General features: G+C 45.7%; 1 protein-coding gene across 2 annotated transcripts in view; it reads left to right on the top strand.

Moving 5' to 3' along the window:
- Positions 1–16,061, top strand: part of UBE2O (ubiquitin conjugating enzyme E2 O) — a 54,526-nt gene extending 38,465 nt beyond the window's left edge. For both annotated transcript variants that reach the window (XM_035104545.3, XM_035104546.3), the window contains 8 exons: positions 91–203; positions 874–1,002; positions 2,117–2,206; positions 6,653–7,319; positions 8,782–8,918; positions 9,984–10,187; positions 11,422–11,479; positions 12,604–16,061. In XM_035104545.3, the coding sequence (XP_034960436.1) occupies positions 91–203; positions 874–1,002; positions 2,117–2,206; positions 6,653–7,319; positions 8,782–8,918; positions 9,984–10,187; positions 11,422–11,479; positions 12,604–13,352 (2,147 nt within the window). In that variant the 3' untranslated portion in view covers positions 13,353–16,061. The remainder of the gene's footprint in view (positions 1–90; positions 204–873; positions 1,003–2,116; positions 2,207–6,652; positions 7,320–8,781; positions 8,919–9,983; positions 10,188–11,421; positions 11,480–12,603) is intronic.
- The last annotated feature ends 1,631 nt before the right edge of the window (positions 16,062–17,692 follow it).

The raw sequence follows: 17,692 nt of genomic DNA, 5'->3' as shown, positions 1-17,692 counted from the left end.
TTGTTTGCCTAAGCCTCTAGAAAAATAGGATTTGACGCTTCAGTATGCTGCTCTCTCTTATTGGATTCTTCTTTCTTCAATCCTAAATAGCACAGGGTTCTCAGGATCCTGGGATGTATGGAGTGGTGCAGTCAGGTGACCATGTTGGTCGCACCTGTGTGGTGAAATGGTTCAAGTTGAGGCCTAGTGGAGATGATGTTGAGGTAAGCAACAAAGGTGTGCCCTTGTGTGCCCTTATGTTTATGTGGACTTTTATTCATTGTACACTTCAGCATCCTGGAAAAGCTGTATTTAAAAGTGATAGATGCTGCACTGACTTTTTTTCTTTCCAATCCTTTCCCCAATAAACCCTAACACGGATTTTATCTTTTTTCAATGCCAGATCAAGGTTAGGTGTCAGAACTTAAGTAAAAAATAGAATGTGTGTGTGTTTTTCATACTCTCAGATCCTCTTACTGGATCCTCCTTTATGTTTAAAGTTAACTTGGGTGGATTGATTTATTCTCATCCTCTGTTTTGGTGCCATTTGGCTGGAGAACAGGAGCCCCGAATGAGTGTATTGTAGAAGGTTAGAGCTTGATGGAGAGGGACTGTACAGTCCTCATTTCATCACTTTGGAAATGCACATAGAGGTTTCTTGTTCTGAAACTTCCACCACAGTTTGGTAAAAGAGTTGTGAGTGCCTACCTGTTTTAGTCAACTCTTCAGAGCTCTTTTAAAGATTATATATGCATGAGGCCTTGTATCAGATATCTCAACGCAGCAGCGTTGAGCAGAATGTCTTGAGAGTTTCAGGATCTTGTTCTTGGAAGCATTTAGCAATTGGAAAATCTGAATGAGGATTGGTCTTAAATATGGTGTGTTCTTTGCCAGCTGATTGGGGAGGAGGAGGATGTCAGTGTGTATGACATCGCTGACCACCCAGACTTCCGCTTCCGCACTACTGATTTTGTGATCCGCATTGGCAATGCTGAGGATGGTGCTTCAGTTGGTGAAAATGAGGTAGGTCTTGCATGTCCTTGGGGCCTAATACTGTGGGAGGGGGAAATGCAGTTGCCAGATTCCTCTGTGCCTTGGTTTGGACTGAAAAGGGATAGGCCGTCTCGTCCTGCTTAGTGTTCCTAATAGACATGCATCCTTGCACACTTTCTAGAAGGGAGGCTCTTCTCTTTCAGCACATACATGAAATGAGGTCCTCCCCTTGTAGCAGATGCAATAGCTAACGTAACAATGAGGTCATTGGAATCTATTGACCACAGGAGCGTAAAGGTTACATAATTTGAGTGAAGAGATGGTACATGCATGAATTAATGGCCTAAAAGGCCATCACACCTCTTCCTAATTGCCTTCTTCAGTAATGAAGCTGTGTAGAGAAATCGGCAGACCTGAAACTTCTAAACAGCTTATGAACACCGACATATCACTTACTCGGCTTTGGGTACAATTTTAATTGGGCTTTTAAAAGTCTCGTCTCTGGCATCGTACTGAACATTGCTGAGCAAGTGACAGAGACAGCCGATTGCGAACATGTTCAGCATATATACAAGGCCAGGTTCAGTGTGGATCATCTCTGTGAGGAAACCACATAAAGATGCCATCTGCCGGGGGGGGGGGGGAGGTTTGAAAAGCTCAAACACCAATTCCTCAGTCCACCGCAAGATGGCAGCCCTGTCAAATACTTTAAAAAGGGATTCTTCAGAGAGACTGGAGATGAGTAGTGCTGAGATCATTTTAATGTACAGATCACTGTCTTTGAGGTGGATTAGTTTGGGAAATGCTCTGCATGTGACGTCACTCTCCGTACAATTGCATCAGGAGCAGGAACCATTGCAATTTCTCTTGGCTCACTCTGTTTCAATCCTCCTCCTTGCTTACACGCTCCACTCACTTGGAGAAAGTAGTTGCTAACTGCTGATGTTCTAGAACAGGCATCCCCAAACTGTGGCCCTCCAGATGTTTTGGCCTACAACTCCCACGATCCCTAGCTAACAGGACCAGTGGTCAGGGATGATGGGAATTGTAGTCCAAAACATCTGGAGGGCCGAAGTTTGGGGGTGCCTGTTCTAGAAGGTAGAGTTCAGCTGGCTCTAAGGCTTGTTGTGTTTTGTTTCCATAGCCCTCTGTGGGTCAGGTGGCCCGTGTGGATTTCAGCAGCAAAGTGGAAGTTGTGTGGGCTGATAACTCCAGGACAATCGTTCTGCCACAGGTAAGCTGCTTCTACTTGGTGGGGCTGTTGTTCATTGGGCCCCATGCCTTTATAGCAAGGAGGGGGCATTTCGTCTGAAACTGGGAATGCTTGTTTCTTCTTTTTCATCAGCTCTTATATTTGCTTTGAATTTGTTGAACCTTTCAAATGGATTGCTTTAAGTCAGGGGTCACCAAGTCAGTGACTGTGCGCACCATGGTGCTCATGAAGGTTTTTACTTGTGCCCCTGGGCTGATGCCCAAGACTCTGAGCTTTCATTTATAGAAGAAAAAAAAAACTAGTTTCTAGCCCGCCTAGAAAGAAAGCTATGGGGCAAAACCTTCTAAGCAATTCCTGTGACATGAGAGTGAGTATGGTGTGGCCACTTTGTATATTTTTCCTGGTGCTGAGGAAAATTTATTGTTGCTATTAGACAGTGGCAGCATCTATGGGTAAAATCAATATCAGGCATCCCCAAACTGCGGCCCTCCAGATGTTGTGGCCTACAACTCCCATGATCCCGAGCTAACAGGACCAGTGGTCGGGGAAGATGGGAATTGTAGTGCAAAACATCTGGAGGGCCGAAGTTTGGGGGTGCCTGATCAATATTGTGTGATCTTACTATCAGGACGAGCAGGACATAGCTGACTTCGCATGTTAAGCATAAGCTTTTCAGGAGTGGCTTTCTCTCTAATTTTGGGTTAAGCCATGCAGCTTGTGTTATGCCGCCCCCACCCGCCCCCAAAGCAGTTATTTTGTGACTGGAGCTCTCCGCACACTCAGAGAATTAGAAATGTGCACCCTGGTCCTAAATGTGCACCCTGGTCCTAAATGTGCACCCTGGTCCTAAATGTGCACCCTGGTCCTAAATGTGCACCCTGGTCCTAAAAGTTTGGTGATTCCTGCTCTGGATGCAAGCTGTTGATGAAACCCACTTGTGGCACTACTGATGTCTCTTTATTCTGCAGCCTAAACTTGCTGCTTCTGTTTTCATTCTCTGCAAAGGCCAGGATCCTTTGAATGCCTTTGCAGGGAAATTTTATACAGAAGGAGTTTTGCTAATAGCTCCTGCCTGCAATCTGCAGTTCTTCCTTTGTCCTTAGCCCATCCTTTTCTTGCTCACGCATCTCTGACACACACCTCACACGTTTTTGGAAGGTCAATGAAGACTTCTTTTGTTTCAGTGAGCCTTTGCATGTTGAGGCCTGTAGATTAACAAGTTATTTGGAACTTTAGGTTGCAGCAGAACTGCTAGATGGAGTTTTGGGCTTTCTGATGCTGCTGGCTTGTACTCTCTCTGCTGGCTTTTAACTTAAGTCAGGGAAGAGGAGCATGTGGCCATCCAAATGGTGATGGACCACAGCTCCCATTGCTCCTGAAGATGAGTGGTCATACTGGCTGTGCCTGATGGGATTTGGAGTTCACCAACTTCTGGAGATGCTCCCACTCCCGATTTTAAGTGGATCCAAGGAATTGCGAGCAGAGTTCTACTCATGCCATAGGGCTTCCCCGCTCTCACGTTACTGGGTGTGCAGACCCTTTTGTGTCCTTCCAGAAGCAACTCCTGCAGCTTTGCAGGACCTGTTTGGGTGGTGTGCAGAGGGCTATTTGGACCCAAGCCGTCGTTTTCATTTTCTCCTGTGATTAGCTGCTTTGAGGGCTCTGTGGAGCCACCGTGATGGGATGGAAGGTATAAAATAAAACCTCAACTATGGCATCTGCGCCACTGATTCTCCTGAAGGTAATTGCTGAGTTAAAGTAGGCGTAGCACGCATGTAACCCTCTCAACGTTTGCATAGAGAGCAATATGAAGTGCAGGGAGGCACATTTCTCCAAAATAAACCCCAAAGGAGGAACCTTTGCTCTAGTTCAACAGCTTTCTAATTTTTCCTATTTACTTGCATGTCAAGGAACCTCTACATATTGCAGAAGATTCTTTGCGAGGAGGTGCCTAGGGTATGCACACAGTTGAAGCAGGGTCCTGGTTAGGGCTGTTGGCCTACATTGTCACACATTGTAGGGTGCATTCAGTTCATGCCCTCAAAGCTTTTCTGATAGCTATGTTATAAACACTTGTACACAGTGGATCTCATTGACAGAACTCCTGGTGAGCTTTCAAGGAAGCCCGGGATTCATGGAAAAGCACTGCCCTAGCATGTCTCCACATGCATGGACGATTGTAAAATAATACCCTTAGTTGAGTTAAAGAAAGGGAGGAGGAGCAGATGAAATAGAATGGTTTGGGAATAAGCTTAAGGGGCAGGCAACATGGCAACTTTCAGGTGCCGTTAGACTCCATCTCCCATCATCCTCAGCCAGCATGACCAATGGCCCAGGATTATGGGAGTTTGAGTCCAACATTTATCTGGAGGGCACACTGTTGACTCCCCCAGGGATTTCACTAGCTTGAGCATCTGCAGTGCAGCAGTCATGCTCCCTGCCCCCATTTCCAGTTTTCCTGCTTCTAGAACACTGATGATCAGAGTGTGTGTAACATCCTTGCATAAGCTGGTGTTTCTAGGTGAAAAAGATCCCCTGGGAGACGCATTACAGCTAAATTTGTCCCAAAGCAACGTTAGAGGAGACCACAGTACTGAAAGCTTTTTAGCTCATGCCTGGTCTCTTCATTTCCAGATAGCGGCTGCATCTTTGCTATAGCCAGCACCCACAGTGGTTTGCTTTTGCCGCAGAAGCCTGTTCATGTGCATAAATGCTTGGCATTCGAGGCTTTCTTTTTCTGAACCAGCAGTTCTCCTTTAATTGCAGCAGAATGGTCCAGTGCCTGAACTATGGAAGTGGGATACAAAGCCCTCTGCTGTCTCCCTTCCCACTCCTGTCACATGTGATCAGATCACAGGTCTGGCGTACACTTCCACAAAGGACAACTGTCTCTGTACAGTTCTGCACCCAACCTATAATAAAAGTTTATACCGTTTATATAAAAAAAAACCTGTTAATTTGATTTGTGGTTGTAGATTAAGCTGTACAGCAAACGGAGGTTCCCCAGGAAACTACTTCTGCAGCTACCAATGCTTCTATCTATCTATCTATCTATCTATCTATCTATCTATCTATCTATCTTTCCCCTCCATCATGGCAGGGATCTGTGAAAAGGTGTACCGAAGCCCATATGCGGAAGGGTATCTGTACATCTCGTGCAACCTCCAAGACACCTTTGTTAAATCCCCTTGCAATTTGAGCAGAAAGAAAATTGGGCTGGGTGGTGGAGGACAAGAGGGCCGTATTCTGAAAAGTCACATCCCTAATATACACAACAGAGATCAGAAGGGGCACACCGTGGAAACAGAGCGCTGTGGAGTGCGGCAGCTTGGGGATTATTCGGATCATATGAACAGCTCTGTGTAGGAGGAAAGCGATACGCATTTCCGCGTAGTTCACAGGTTGTCACTTTGAAACTGGAGGGTTCGGTCCTGTTCTGACAAAAACATCAAGCAGCTTATCAAAGACGGCAAGGGAGAAATGTGATAAATGGCAGCATGGAGTAAATAGACTTGTTAAGAGGAGTTCAGTATCCTGGGATCTTCCGTCTAGCAGAGTTAATGCATGCTGCTCTCTAGTTTGCTGCAGATCTTCAAGCTCACTGTAGCCTTTTTATAAACTGCTCCAGTTAACCCAGGCTGCCCTACTTTTTGAGGGTAAAGTGCTGATTCAGAATCCTGTAGACAGGTATTGCATAAGATCTGCAGTCGAGGCATGTAGGATCCACCTGAAAGTCAGTCCAGTGGGAGTTTGCCTAGTGATGGGCAAATCTGTCCATTTTGTTTTTTTCTTTCAATCTCAAATTCAGTTCTCCTCATTTCCACATCAGTATGCATGCAATTTTTTTGACGTCCGCATGAAAATTATACAGTGCATGGTTTTTGCCTAATATATGAGGGAGGTTTCCACAGAGCACTAAGCAGATTGTTCCGTCAATTTCCCCTCTTCTCCCCCTGAGCACTTCTCTGGGGATTCTCCCAACTTCTCCATAGAGCCGAATTGTGGGAGGGGGAAGCCCCATTGCGGTGGCAGGAGTCCTTGCTCATGCTTCCGGTTAGTTGAATCTGGCGCTGTGTTTTGGGGTTTCCCTTATAATAGAAAGCATTTTTGTACATTATTTTCACTAATATAAGTATTTTGCACACACTTTCCCTAATATAGACTTTGTCCTCTTTTTATTTACCGGTATTTATTTTTGGTTGGAGAAGTGCACCACAACATTAAGAAAGTGTAGGATAGCTGTGTTTTGGTCCGTGTGTTATTTTAGGAAGTGAGCATCAGGTAGACTCGCATTAAAATGCAAACCAAACTAATTTCTCCCCCAGCGTCTGCTTCTGATGAGTCCTTAGAGTGAAGATATGCTTCTGTAGCTCGTCCCCTTTTGCTGGTGGGATGACAACCCTTTTCTTAATTAATGGATTTCTCTCTCTCTCTCTCTCTCTCTCTCTCTCTCTCTCTGGCTTCTAGCATTTGTATAACATAGAATCCGAGATGGATGAAGAAACAGACCTTGATTCCATAGATGGCAGCACGAGTGGCGCCTCCTCAGATGAGTGGGAAGATGAGAGTGACAGCTGGGAGACAGACAACGGCCTCATGGAAGATGACCACTCCAAAGCAGAGGAAGCTGAGCCCGAGGAGCCACCTGTGGAAGAGGTGAAAAAGGTAGAGGAGCAAGTTCAAGGTGCTGTGGCAATGGCAGTTGCCGACTTGACAGCTGATAAATCAGGCAAGGAAGGGACCCCAAAGAGCTTCCGAGAGTTGAAGGAGGCCATCAAGATCTTGGAGAGCCTGAAGAACATGACCGTTGAGCAGCTGTTGACGGGCTACCCGACTTCTCCAACGGTCGAACCCGAGAAGCCTACCCGCGAGAAGAAGTTCCTGGATGATATCAAGAAGCTGCAGGAGAATCTGAAGAAGACCCTGGACAACGTAGCAATTGTGGAAGAAGAAAAGATGGAGGCCATGGCAGAGGCAGAAAAGAAGGAAGAGAGAGAGGCGCAGACGCAGACCCCAGTGACGTCAGAGTGGCCTAGCGAGACTCCCGTGCTTTGCCAGCAGAATGGAGGCAAGCCTGGCGTTACATTCACCAGTGCCAAGGGGGAAGTCTTCTCTGTACTGGAGTGTGCCCCAGGTGAGTGGCAGGCAACCGTGTTTCAGGGAAGGCAATGCTGGACAATAAAGCAGCAGCATCCCTCTTTCATTCTATAGAAGCCTGTATTTAAAGGTGGGATAAAGGTAAACTTTGTAGAATTTGTGTCTGTACATCAGCATGTGCGTCAACTGGCATTCGGTCTCTTGCACTTAATGGCCTGTTGCAAATAAACAACAACACTTTCAAAATACATTGCATTTTGTTACTGTACTTAGAAGCCATTTTATCCCATTGTTGGCAGTTGTAGTAGTAGTAGCAGCAGCATCAGTAATAATAATAATTGTAAGGGTGTTGTTGTGGCTACTCTCAAGTAAGGACGCCCAAGTCCGTACTTGTCTTTAAAGGTTTATTGTGCATAGTATTTACAGTGCAGAGATAGCAGAAAACATTACCTTCTAGTCACTCGCAGAATCCGGGAGTGGACGTTTCCAATTGCGTGGCCAGAATAAGAGCTTGGGCACCCCGAAACGCTTCCTCCCGGCCTTACGTTTGGTGGTGCGCCTTAATTTGGGCGCCGGAAGGGGCTGCGTGTTCCTCTCTACCTGTTGGTCAAGGTGGCGCAAGGGCTCTCCCACATCACTGAGCCTTGACTCCCCCATCCCGCTAACTTCCTCATTCCCCCCACCTGACCCACTGCTGCTGCTCTCACTGGGCGAAGTGCTGGTCAGCAGGATGGGGGGAGGTTCCCTATAGGAAGGTCCCCTGACTATTATTATTATTATTATTATTTATACCCCGCCCATCTGACTGGGTTTCCCCAGCCACTCTGGGCGGCTCCCATCAGAATATTAAAAACACGATAAAACACCAAACATTAAAAACTTCCCCAAACAGGGCTGCTTTCAGATCTCTTCTAAAATTCTGATAGTTGTTTATTTCCTTGACATCTGATGGGGGGGGGGTGTTCCACAGGGAGGGCGCCACTACTGAGAAGGCCCTCTGCCTGGTTCCCTGTAACCTCACTTCTCGCAGTGAGGGAACCGCCAGAAGGCCCTCAGCGCTGTAGGTGTTTGTATTAGACTGTTACACTGCAGTTACCTGCATTTTACAAATATGCATTGTATTTTATCATTGCTGTTTTTCATGAATAATTATATATTGAGTAAAATTTAGTTTCCCTCTGGTAGTCCTGACTTTTTACATTGTATCTTGGACAGGGATTATTCTTCTTTGTCTCTGAGAGGTGTTTTCATGGCTGAGCTTTTTATTCGGCCTGGGAGGAAAGGGGTGAAGGAAACACCTGCTAGCTTTTTTGACCATGAATAGAAGGGTAGAATATAAGAGCCATATCTTTCTCCTTCACCAACTAGCATCATATTTTAAGCAACCTCTGACCAGTATTAGGCGAAAGCAACATAATCTCCTTAGGGATAATTACATGGTTCTGTGCGGTGGGAGGTTCTTTTAACCCACTGTCTTGGCTTTTTCATTGCCCCATTAGATAGCCATGCCTTTAAGAAAATGGAATTCCAGCCTCCAGAAGCCAAGAAGTTTTTCAGCACAGTGAGGAAAGAAATGGCCCTGCTAGCAACCTCGTTGCCAGATGGTATCATGGTCAAAACCTTTGAAGACAGAATGGTAAGTTCACGCAACCCAGTGTGTCTTTGGCACTCCACCAAGAGTGTTTTGGTACTCCCCATCCTTGTTAGAGCTGTCACCATTGAAACACAAGCCAGGATCCAAAAAACGACTCTTATCATCTAAGACGCGTCTTAGTTGAAGGAACCATATTGTTCATTTGTGAATACCTCGGCCAGTCTTCAGGCAGATAGAAAGGGGTTTCATTTTCCTCCTGCAGCCATTGGTCACTAGCATCTCTGCTTCTGACTTCCTCAGCTTATACAGCAGTTGTGAATAATCCCATTATTGTGTCCTGTGTGTTCATCTCGCCCTTTTGCATAGAGTACAGTGTACAAACTTTGCATTCATTCAAACATAACTGAATGCCATAAAAAAGAATAAAGAGCAGAAAAACGACAATATATTCCAGAAAACTTCCTTAAGCACCCGCAAAACTGATTGAAATAACACATTTCGTTACTTACAGTGGCTATCTATCACACCAACAGAAATCTGACATTCTCTTTGGCCACCGCAATAGCAAATAAATGCTTTCAATGTTGCATTCTGTTACAGCAGCAAGTAAAATAACTGTTTTGCTGACTCAACAGGAACTAAATTCTAGGCGCTGGGTTAAGTTAAGTACTTTTGCTGTGATATTTTCATAAATGGAACAAGTGGGGGAGCAGGGGGTGAAGTTCAATAGCTTTACCAACACAGTGCTGTTATCTGGCATGCAGCCCATGTACAGTGGTACCTCGCAAGACGAATGCCTCGCACGACAAAAAACTTGCTAGACGAAAGCGTATTGCGATGGTTATGGTGACTTGCAAGACAAAGTTTTCAGTGGCCACGCTTCGCAATACAAAGTTTATCGGCGGTTTTTGTTTTGTTTTTTGCCGCGGCAACGCGCGCTTCGCAAGACGAAATTATCGCTAGACGAAGCGACTCACGGCACGAATTAATTTCGCCTTGCGAGGCACCACTGTAATGCAATGTAGCTATTTTCCTAGTTAACACTGCAGAGGCTCCCCGATGATTTTTCTTCATGGAATTATGCTTTGGCTTGTGATCTCTTCACAGGATCTCTTTTCGGCACTCGTCAAAGGACCTACGCGCACACCATATGAGGATGGCCTCTTTTTATTTGACATCCAGCTTCCCAACATCTACCCGGCTGTCCCCCCTCTCTTCCGTTACCTCTCCCAGTGTAGTGGGAGACTGAACCCCAACTTGTATGACAATGGAAAAGTCTGCGTAAGCCTTTTGGGGACATGGATAGGCAAGGTAATACAACTTCAAACTACTTCTGTATTGATGTTGGTCTGGCTCCTCCAAGTACCATTGTATAAATAGCCTCAGATTGCTCTTCTTCTTCTTCTTCTTCTTCTTCTTCTTCTTCTTCTTCTTCTTCTTCTTCTTCTTCTTCTTCTTCTTCATCTCCTCCTCCTCTCAAAAGACAAGGTTAGGGTGCTGTGCTAGAATTGAAGATTCTACTCTACAGTTCGCTGCCCATGCACATATCTCAAAAGTATATATGCACCCCTTATCTGTAGCTTGCGAGTGTTAAACCATTGGTTTAGTTATGGGCTCCATAGCTTTCTGCTGGAAGGGCTTCCATTATCCCAGCTGGCCACAGCCACGGCTCAGAGAAGTGCTCCTAAGTTTATGAGGGAAGCGGAGCGGCACGTAGCAAAATGACACAAGAAGCTTTCGTCAGAAAAGGCTTCCTTCCTTCACGACACGCTTCGGAGCTCTTTCCCAGCTGACCTCAATACAGTGGTACCTCGGTTTATGAACACAATTGGTTCCGGAAGTCTGTTCATAAACTGAAGCGAACTTTCCCATTGAAAGTAATGGAAAGTGGATTAATCTGTTCCAGACGGTCCATGGAGTACTTAAACTGAAGCGTTCATAAACTGAAGCGAACTTTCCCATTGAAAGTAATGGAAAGTGGATTAATCCGTTCCAGATGGGTCCGTGGCATTCATAAACCGAAAATTCGTAAACCGAGGTGTTCATAAACCGAGGTTCCACTGTATTTAAAAGCTAACATGATATATAAGTGGAACCTCACTACTGAAATCTGTTGTGGCTCAAAACACAATCACTCCACCAGATCTTATATACGTTGTCGCGACAGCGCCGTCTCTTGGCTGTGTCCAATTCTGCAGCTGCATCGGCCTTCATTTGGCTTGCAATGTGCAGCTCACGTAGCAGCCCTGTTCTTCAGTGCAGTGATCTTTGGGCTAGTGGAGCAGTGCAGTCTCTGGCCACCAGGACCCAGCAATGCTATGGACAACCCTTACCACGTAACTTAGAAGGCGGCACTCTTGGAGTAATTGTGGCGTCACCGCAGTGCTGAGCATCAGCACAGGTCCTGGAGGCTGCCTCTAACATAATGCAGATGTTACACCCATAATTACATAGAATGCCCAGCCCATCCACATGATATTGAACTCATTGTTCTCGTGTAAAGCTTTAAAATAAATAACACTAAATACATTGGCTTTTTTTCCAGGGCACAGAGAGGTGGACCAGTAAATCCAGCCTTCTCCAAGTACTCATCTCAATCCAAGGTAAATTCCAGTGTTGGAGCAGGAGAGAAAAGTGGGGGCCAGGAGTATCCTTCAGCAGGGGAATATGAGAAAATAGGTAGAATAACCTATTTCTTCTGCAACTAGCTGTAGGCGAATTTCATTACCCTATAATTGTGGGCGCCCATACGCATTTACTTTCTATTTCATGTCCTGAAAGGAAAACCACAACCACCACCTAGACAGCTGCCAGCTCACAGAAGGAGTTGCAACTAACTCCTTGAGCTTGGCTGGCCGTTAAAAGCCAATAAGCAACCAAGCCAGCCCACGCAGTGTTTATTTTTGCATAGGTGGATTTTGCATCACTGTTGCTCTCTGCAGGTCGGCATTCCGCAATCTACTTGCTCCAAGGGAAGGGCCACAGTTGCATATGATTCACCACCCAACCTGGCATGTCCAGGGGCAGGTTGGAGCGCCTGCACGAGTAGCTTTGTGTGTAGGATGTACACTTCAGGGGACAATAGGCCTCATGCAGGTAGAAGACATTAAGAAGTGCATTCTTCTCATGAGAAATTGTTGGGCGATTTGTCCCCTAATGTAATTTAACATAATTGGCGTGCCTGGACTATAACCATTTTCTCAAGAAGCTAGGAACACTTTCAGTTAGAACAGTTTGTCTACTGGCAGTAATTAAGGCATCCAAACCCCATCGAGGTGTTTTTTTCTTAAAACTTTCCAAAAGTGCTGTCACCCTGTAGAATTGTGCTTTAATTTTCATCAAAACTTTGCATGGTGGAGGTTTCAGCTTCATTACATAACGAGCCTAGTAATTCCAGGTTAGAATTCTGAAATGGGTGTTTAAAAAATGAGTGTTAAAACCACCTTAAATTTGGAGTAATTGTTGGGCTTCAGAACCTGAATAAATAGGGTTTTACTTTGGGTTTTTTGAAACTGAGGTTACTTCCACCTCCTCCCCCTTAAATTCTAAATACATAGTGCTTTCATCTTCCTGGTACATTTAATTCCTTGCCTTTTCCCCCTTTTCCAGCCGTGTCCCATAGTTTGCTCTAAGGCAGCCATGTACATTTCCCACATCATTGCAACCTTTTAAATTCTTTATTCTCCCTGCTCCCTCTTCTTCCTCCCCTTCCATTTTCTCACATCAGGGCTTATCCTAGTCAACGAGCCTTATTACAATGAGGCTGGCTTTGACAGTGACCGCGGTTTGCAAGAGGGCTACGAAAACAGCCGCTGCTACAACGAGATGGCTCTGATCCGGGTCGTTCAGTCGATGATGCAGCTGCTGCGCAAGCCGGTGGAAGTCTTTGAGCAGGAGATCTTTGAGCACTTCTGCTGCAACGGTTGGCGCCTGGTCCACCGCATTGAGTCCTGGGTGGAAACCAACGAGTTGGTGGAAAGGAGTCATGACCACGCCGGCCTGGGAGAGCCTTCCTTCGTGCATTCAGCCTGTGGCGTTTTGGCGGAGAGCCCTCTAGATGGCATGGGGCCTCTGGGAGAGCTAGAGTTAGGGGCTGCCGCCGCAGTTAGCCAGTTGCCTGACGGCAAGGAGGAGTTGGAAGACTCTGGTTGCGCGATGTCGACGCTTGCTGCCAGTGACGCCCATCAATATTCGGACTCTGAGAGCATGGGCCAGGCCAGGGCAATGCACTTTGCCAGAGACCCAACAGAGGAGAGTAAAGCTGCCCAAGACTCTGCTGCTCAACCTAGTGTGAAACCAAAGAAAAGGAGAAAGAGCTACAGGAGCTTTCTTCCGGAGAGGAGCGGCTACCCTGACATCGGCTTCCCCCTCTTCCCACTGTCCAAGGGGTTTATAAAGAGCATCCGTGGAGTCTTGCAGCAGTACCGGGCTGCCTTAGTAGAGGCCAACATCCCAGAGTGGACAGAAGACAAATGAAACATCAGGTTAGGGGCAGACAGACGCACAGAAAAGAAGGGGAAGCCTGGAGGAAGCAGCTAGCAACAGTTGTTAACAATAAATAAGACTCCCACTGCACCCATTCCTCCTCGGCTTGGTTTGTTATAGAGAAAGCAGAAGCTTCCATAACTCATTTTAGGCTCTCTCTCTTCTCCCCCCACCCACATTCCAGGTGCACAGGATGGTTGAGCAACTCTGCACAGCGACACACACATGCACACACCCACACACCATGCTCCTGTTTCCAGGTTGATCCTGAGAGAATAGGAGCTGTGACTTTTCCATGCCAGACCTTGTGCGAAGCTGGCGTTGGATCTTCTCAACTCCTATTGGTGCAAAGGCACTCCCTCTTTCCTGGGTGATCCTCTTGGGTGCTATGGGTGATCTTGATGGTTGAGAACGCTTTTGATTTAAGCCTGGGGAGAACCTTGTTTTTATCTCTTGTGAGGAAGATGCAGTGCTCCTCTCTACCTTCAGACATAAAATGTCACTGAAGCCGGTCAGTTAGAAAGCCCTGAGTAGCCCACATTTTCAGCTCTGTGCCAGTCCCGAGTGCTTTCTTGATTTGGTTTGCTGCTGTGAGCCGAGGAGATAAATTCCCCAGAAATTGGTGTAGGCTTGGACTTCTGCTACAAGAGAGCCACAAAGTGGTGAATATAAGGTGTTTGTTTTTTCCTGACTGTATGGGCCACTTTGAGACAGAAGCTAAGTGAGCTAGGTGAGATGTCCTTGATGTGGTCCACACTCAGAACCTCCTCTCTGGCTTTCTGAGGATTACCTGCTGTCTTATTTAAAATGCACAATTTCTTCTGAGCAGCATATCTCTTTCCACTTTGCCTTGAGGGGGAATAGTGCATATAGCGTAGCCTGCTGCTCCCCTGGACACATGAACACTCTGCTACCAACTCAACTCTGTACACCAAGGTACCTCAGGATGGCGCTGGAACAATTAATTGCATGGTGCAGCCCACATTTTCCAATTTCGCCTTTCACTTAGGTGTTTGCAAAGTGGCAGCTCTGCCCGACATTGTATCTACATGGACTTATACCAACCTTATAGCAACAAGCCTCCACGCTAATATAGACAATGGGTGTCCCTAGTCCAGCATCCTTAAGTTATAATTGCAGCCTTTATTGTGAGTCACTGTTGTTTCCTATCCCCTGATCCTAGGTTGTGTGCAACCACCACCGCCACCTCCCTGCTGGCTGTGGCATCACCCGGTGGTCCTGTCACAGAGCAGGAGTTGCAGCAGGCCCAACCCTGTATCTGGTACGGATCATGACTGGTGATACATTCATATTTTTGCATCCTAGATGAGGTTGCATTCTGTTCCTTGTTCAGTGTACCCACATTCAGTGCACGGCATCACAGCCAACCCTTGTATTTCCCTTCCTCTGATCATGACCTGGGTGCTCCTCTTTCACCCTCCCACTCAAATAATCTAGTTGAAGAGGCTGAACAGGGTGACACGAATCTTGTGTTTACTCGGATATTAGTTAGTTCTAGTGTTGCAGATTAAGATTTGAGAGGTAGCGGTTCTCCAGTTGGGAGGCTGCAGTATGCGATCTTTTGTGGCCATGCTGGTAAAAGAGCAGCAAAAGAAATAAGTTGACATTAGTACCCTTTGAGGACAGGGACAAGAAAGGATTTCTCCTTTTTTCTTTTTCTTTTTTGCTTGCATTGCCAGACACTCTGTTAATTGTGTGAAAGGGCAGATAGTGAGGGGGGGGGATCTGTCTGTGTTTCTATGTGTCATCACATTCCTCATGCAGATGTGGTCCTGGCGCCTCTTCTCCACAAGAGAGAGAGGAACAAGCCACGTATTTTATTGTGATGACACACTAAAGAAAACAAGCAAGCTTTCCCAATCCACCAGTCACCTAGCTGCCCACCCTGTTTTGAGAAGTGGCTACTCTTCCATTTTGAGTAGGGGAGCAAAGTGGGAGGAGCCACACAGAAGAGGAGGCAAATGGTGCTATGGACTGCAGAGAGCTGAGCTTCAATGGGACTCCCTTTTTTTCAAAGTGCAACTGAGAGCTTTGTGTGAAGCTGTATCATGGGAAGATCTTGCTTACTCTTTCCTCCTCGGGATCTGCTGCCATCTTTTGCATCCATCAAGCACTGTCCCTTATCCTTGCTGTCAGGCCCCACCAGAGGCATGCACAGAAGTTTACAGTTTCTTTTTCTATAAGCTTTTGAATAATGTGAAGCTCTAGGTTATGCAGTTGCTGGTGAGCACACACCATGCAGCTATAACCTCTTTTTGGTGTATGTACGTAATAAAAGAGTGAAGAGAAATTTCCAAGAGGCAAATGCTTAAAACACCCCAAGAAGCCAAAGCATGAGGCACATTGTTAGTCTTGAGATGGGCTACATGATTGTGATGTATAAATTTAAAATCTTATCTGTTTTAAGTGCTGGGGAGGGAGGGGAAAGAAATATTACAAAAAAAGGAAAAGAATTTCTAGCCTTTCTGTACAGTATTTAAAACTGATGGAGCTGTCATATTGGGGCAATGCTTAGAGGTGTGTTACTTTTGCAGCTGTGAATGCTTGGTTGCTTACTATATATGTATAAAGTATTGTGTGATTAATCTTTTTTTACTTGCAAACTTTGTTTGGCTAACTAAGATGTAGTAATAAAGGAGAGAAAGTGGCTTGCCATTATGTTCTGCCGCTGTGAATAGGTTTGGTTGTGCTTGCTGTGTCTCTGTTCATCTGGCGAGATTTGTATATAACCAGAATTCTCATTCGCAACTAAGAGGGATGTACCGGTAGGCATTCCTGAAGAGGCTGGGAAAGGAGGAAGTTTCTTTGCCAGTCCATCTATTATACGTCGTCTAGGGAAGGGGGACCAGTCCTATAGCTTATGAGTCACTCTCTGTGTCCCCCACTGGCAAAGTTTCCCTGGAATCCTTCCCTTTGAGATCTTTTAAACGTATTTGGTGTCCAATTCTTGCTTGTCCTATTGAGATATGTGTTTCAGTATTATGTTCCTTGATTATTTTTGAGGAAGCCCTCAAAATCATGTGTAGTGACTCAGGCAGTGACTGTACTGACAGCCTTCTGTGAGTTTCTGTGTTACTTTGCACACTAATGACACATCCACCTGTGCACTCATGTAACTGGAAGTGTGTTCTACCAGCAACCCTCAGCGGTGGGCTTTACCAAAGAAAACATGAAAATTGTTAGCAACATCTGTGTGTACGTACATTTAAGAATGGTGACAATGACTTAGTCTGAACTTCTCATAGGTCTCCTTTCTGAAAACCCAGGCACACACCTCAGCTCTTCAACCATAGCAACTGGAATCTTACGTTGCCCAGTTGGTGGGAGGAATGTCAATACACATTAAGTCCTGTTGTGTCCTCGCTCTGCCTCCCTGGCCCACATTGGAGCAGAAAGTAAAAAGTTATTTGGGAAGGTCATCAAATGTCAACAGCATTATTAAATATCAGTTGACTAAAAATCTGTGGTGGTACTCGCTGACCCTAGCCGGAGTGATTCATGACCATGTAAAACTAATATCTGGAAGGGTTTTCTTTCTTTACACATTTTCTGATCATCTAGTTTCTGTTCTCTTCCAGGAATACGACTCAGGAGGCAGATAGTGCAATCAAGGTATAGAGGAGCCTTCAAACCACATGACTCCTGTGGTTATACAGGTCAGACACAAACATATGAATTTGTTATCTGGAGTGAAAGAACTAGGCGTTCCAGAAAAGAAAAAAATAAGCCAGTTCCTTTGCTCCAGTAAACATGCCATTCAGCACTGTGCTATGCATCATGTTTACTTTTTCCATGTAAATTGAACTAGCTAGTCATCATTGATTTCAAATCTGAACTGCTGCAGTCTTAACTGATTTTTTTTAACAAAACAATCCCAGTTTGACTCTGGTTTTTCAAGGGTTTTTATAGAAGCGATACGGGTAAGAAAGAGTGTCTCTTCTCCCCCACCTTTCAATATGTTTCATCACAATCTCCATCCTTCAGTCCACTGAAGATTAGTTCCACTATTGCCCGGTGTGATAAGACTGCAAACCCCAACCCACCCCCCCATGTACGCTCTGCAATCTGATCACCCTTTTTTTCTTTGTAGAGGCAGAATGTATGAGTGGAGACGGCACATTCCGCTGTACATCTGGCCTCTGCATAACCTTTTATGCTCCATGTCCCCTGGGATTCTGTGCTGTCATCACCAGCCTGGCTTCAAGGCAATGTATACCCAATATGTGTTGCAGAGGCCTCCAGACCCTGGGCCCCATCACCATAAGGCAGAATTTCCAGTAGTTTAAATATAAGGCAGGGTGGGAGACCAA

Source organism: Zootoca vivipara, chromosome 2 (assembly GCF_965207765.1).
Source record: "Zootoca vivipara chromosome 2, rZooViv2.hap1.1, whole genome shotgun sequence".
Lineage (NCBI taxonomy): Eukaryota > Metazoa > Chordata > Lepidosauria > Squamata > Lacertidae > Zootoca > Zootoca vivipara.
Note: the sequence above shows the minus strand (reverse complement) of the source record. Positions and strands in the feature narration are given on the sequence as shown.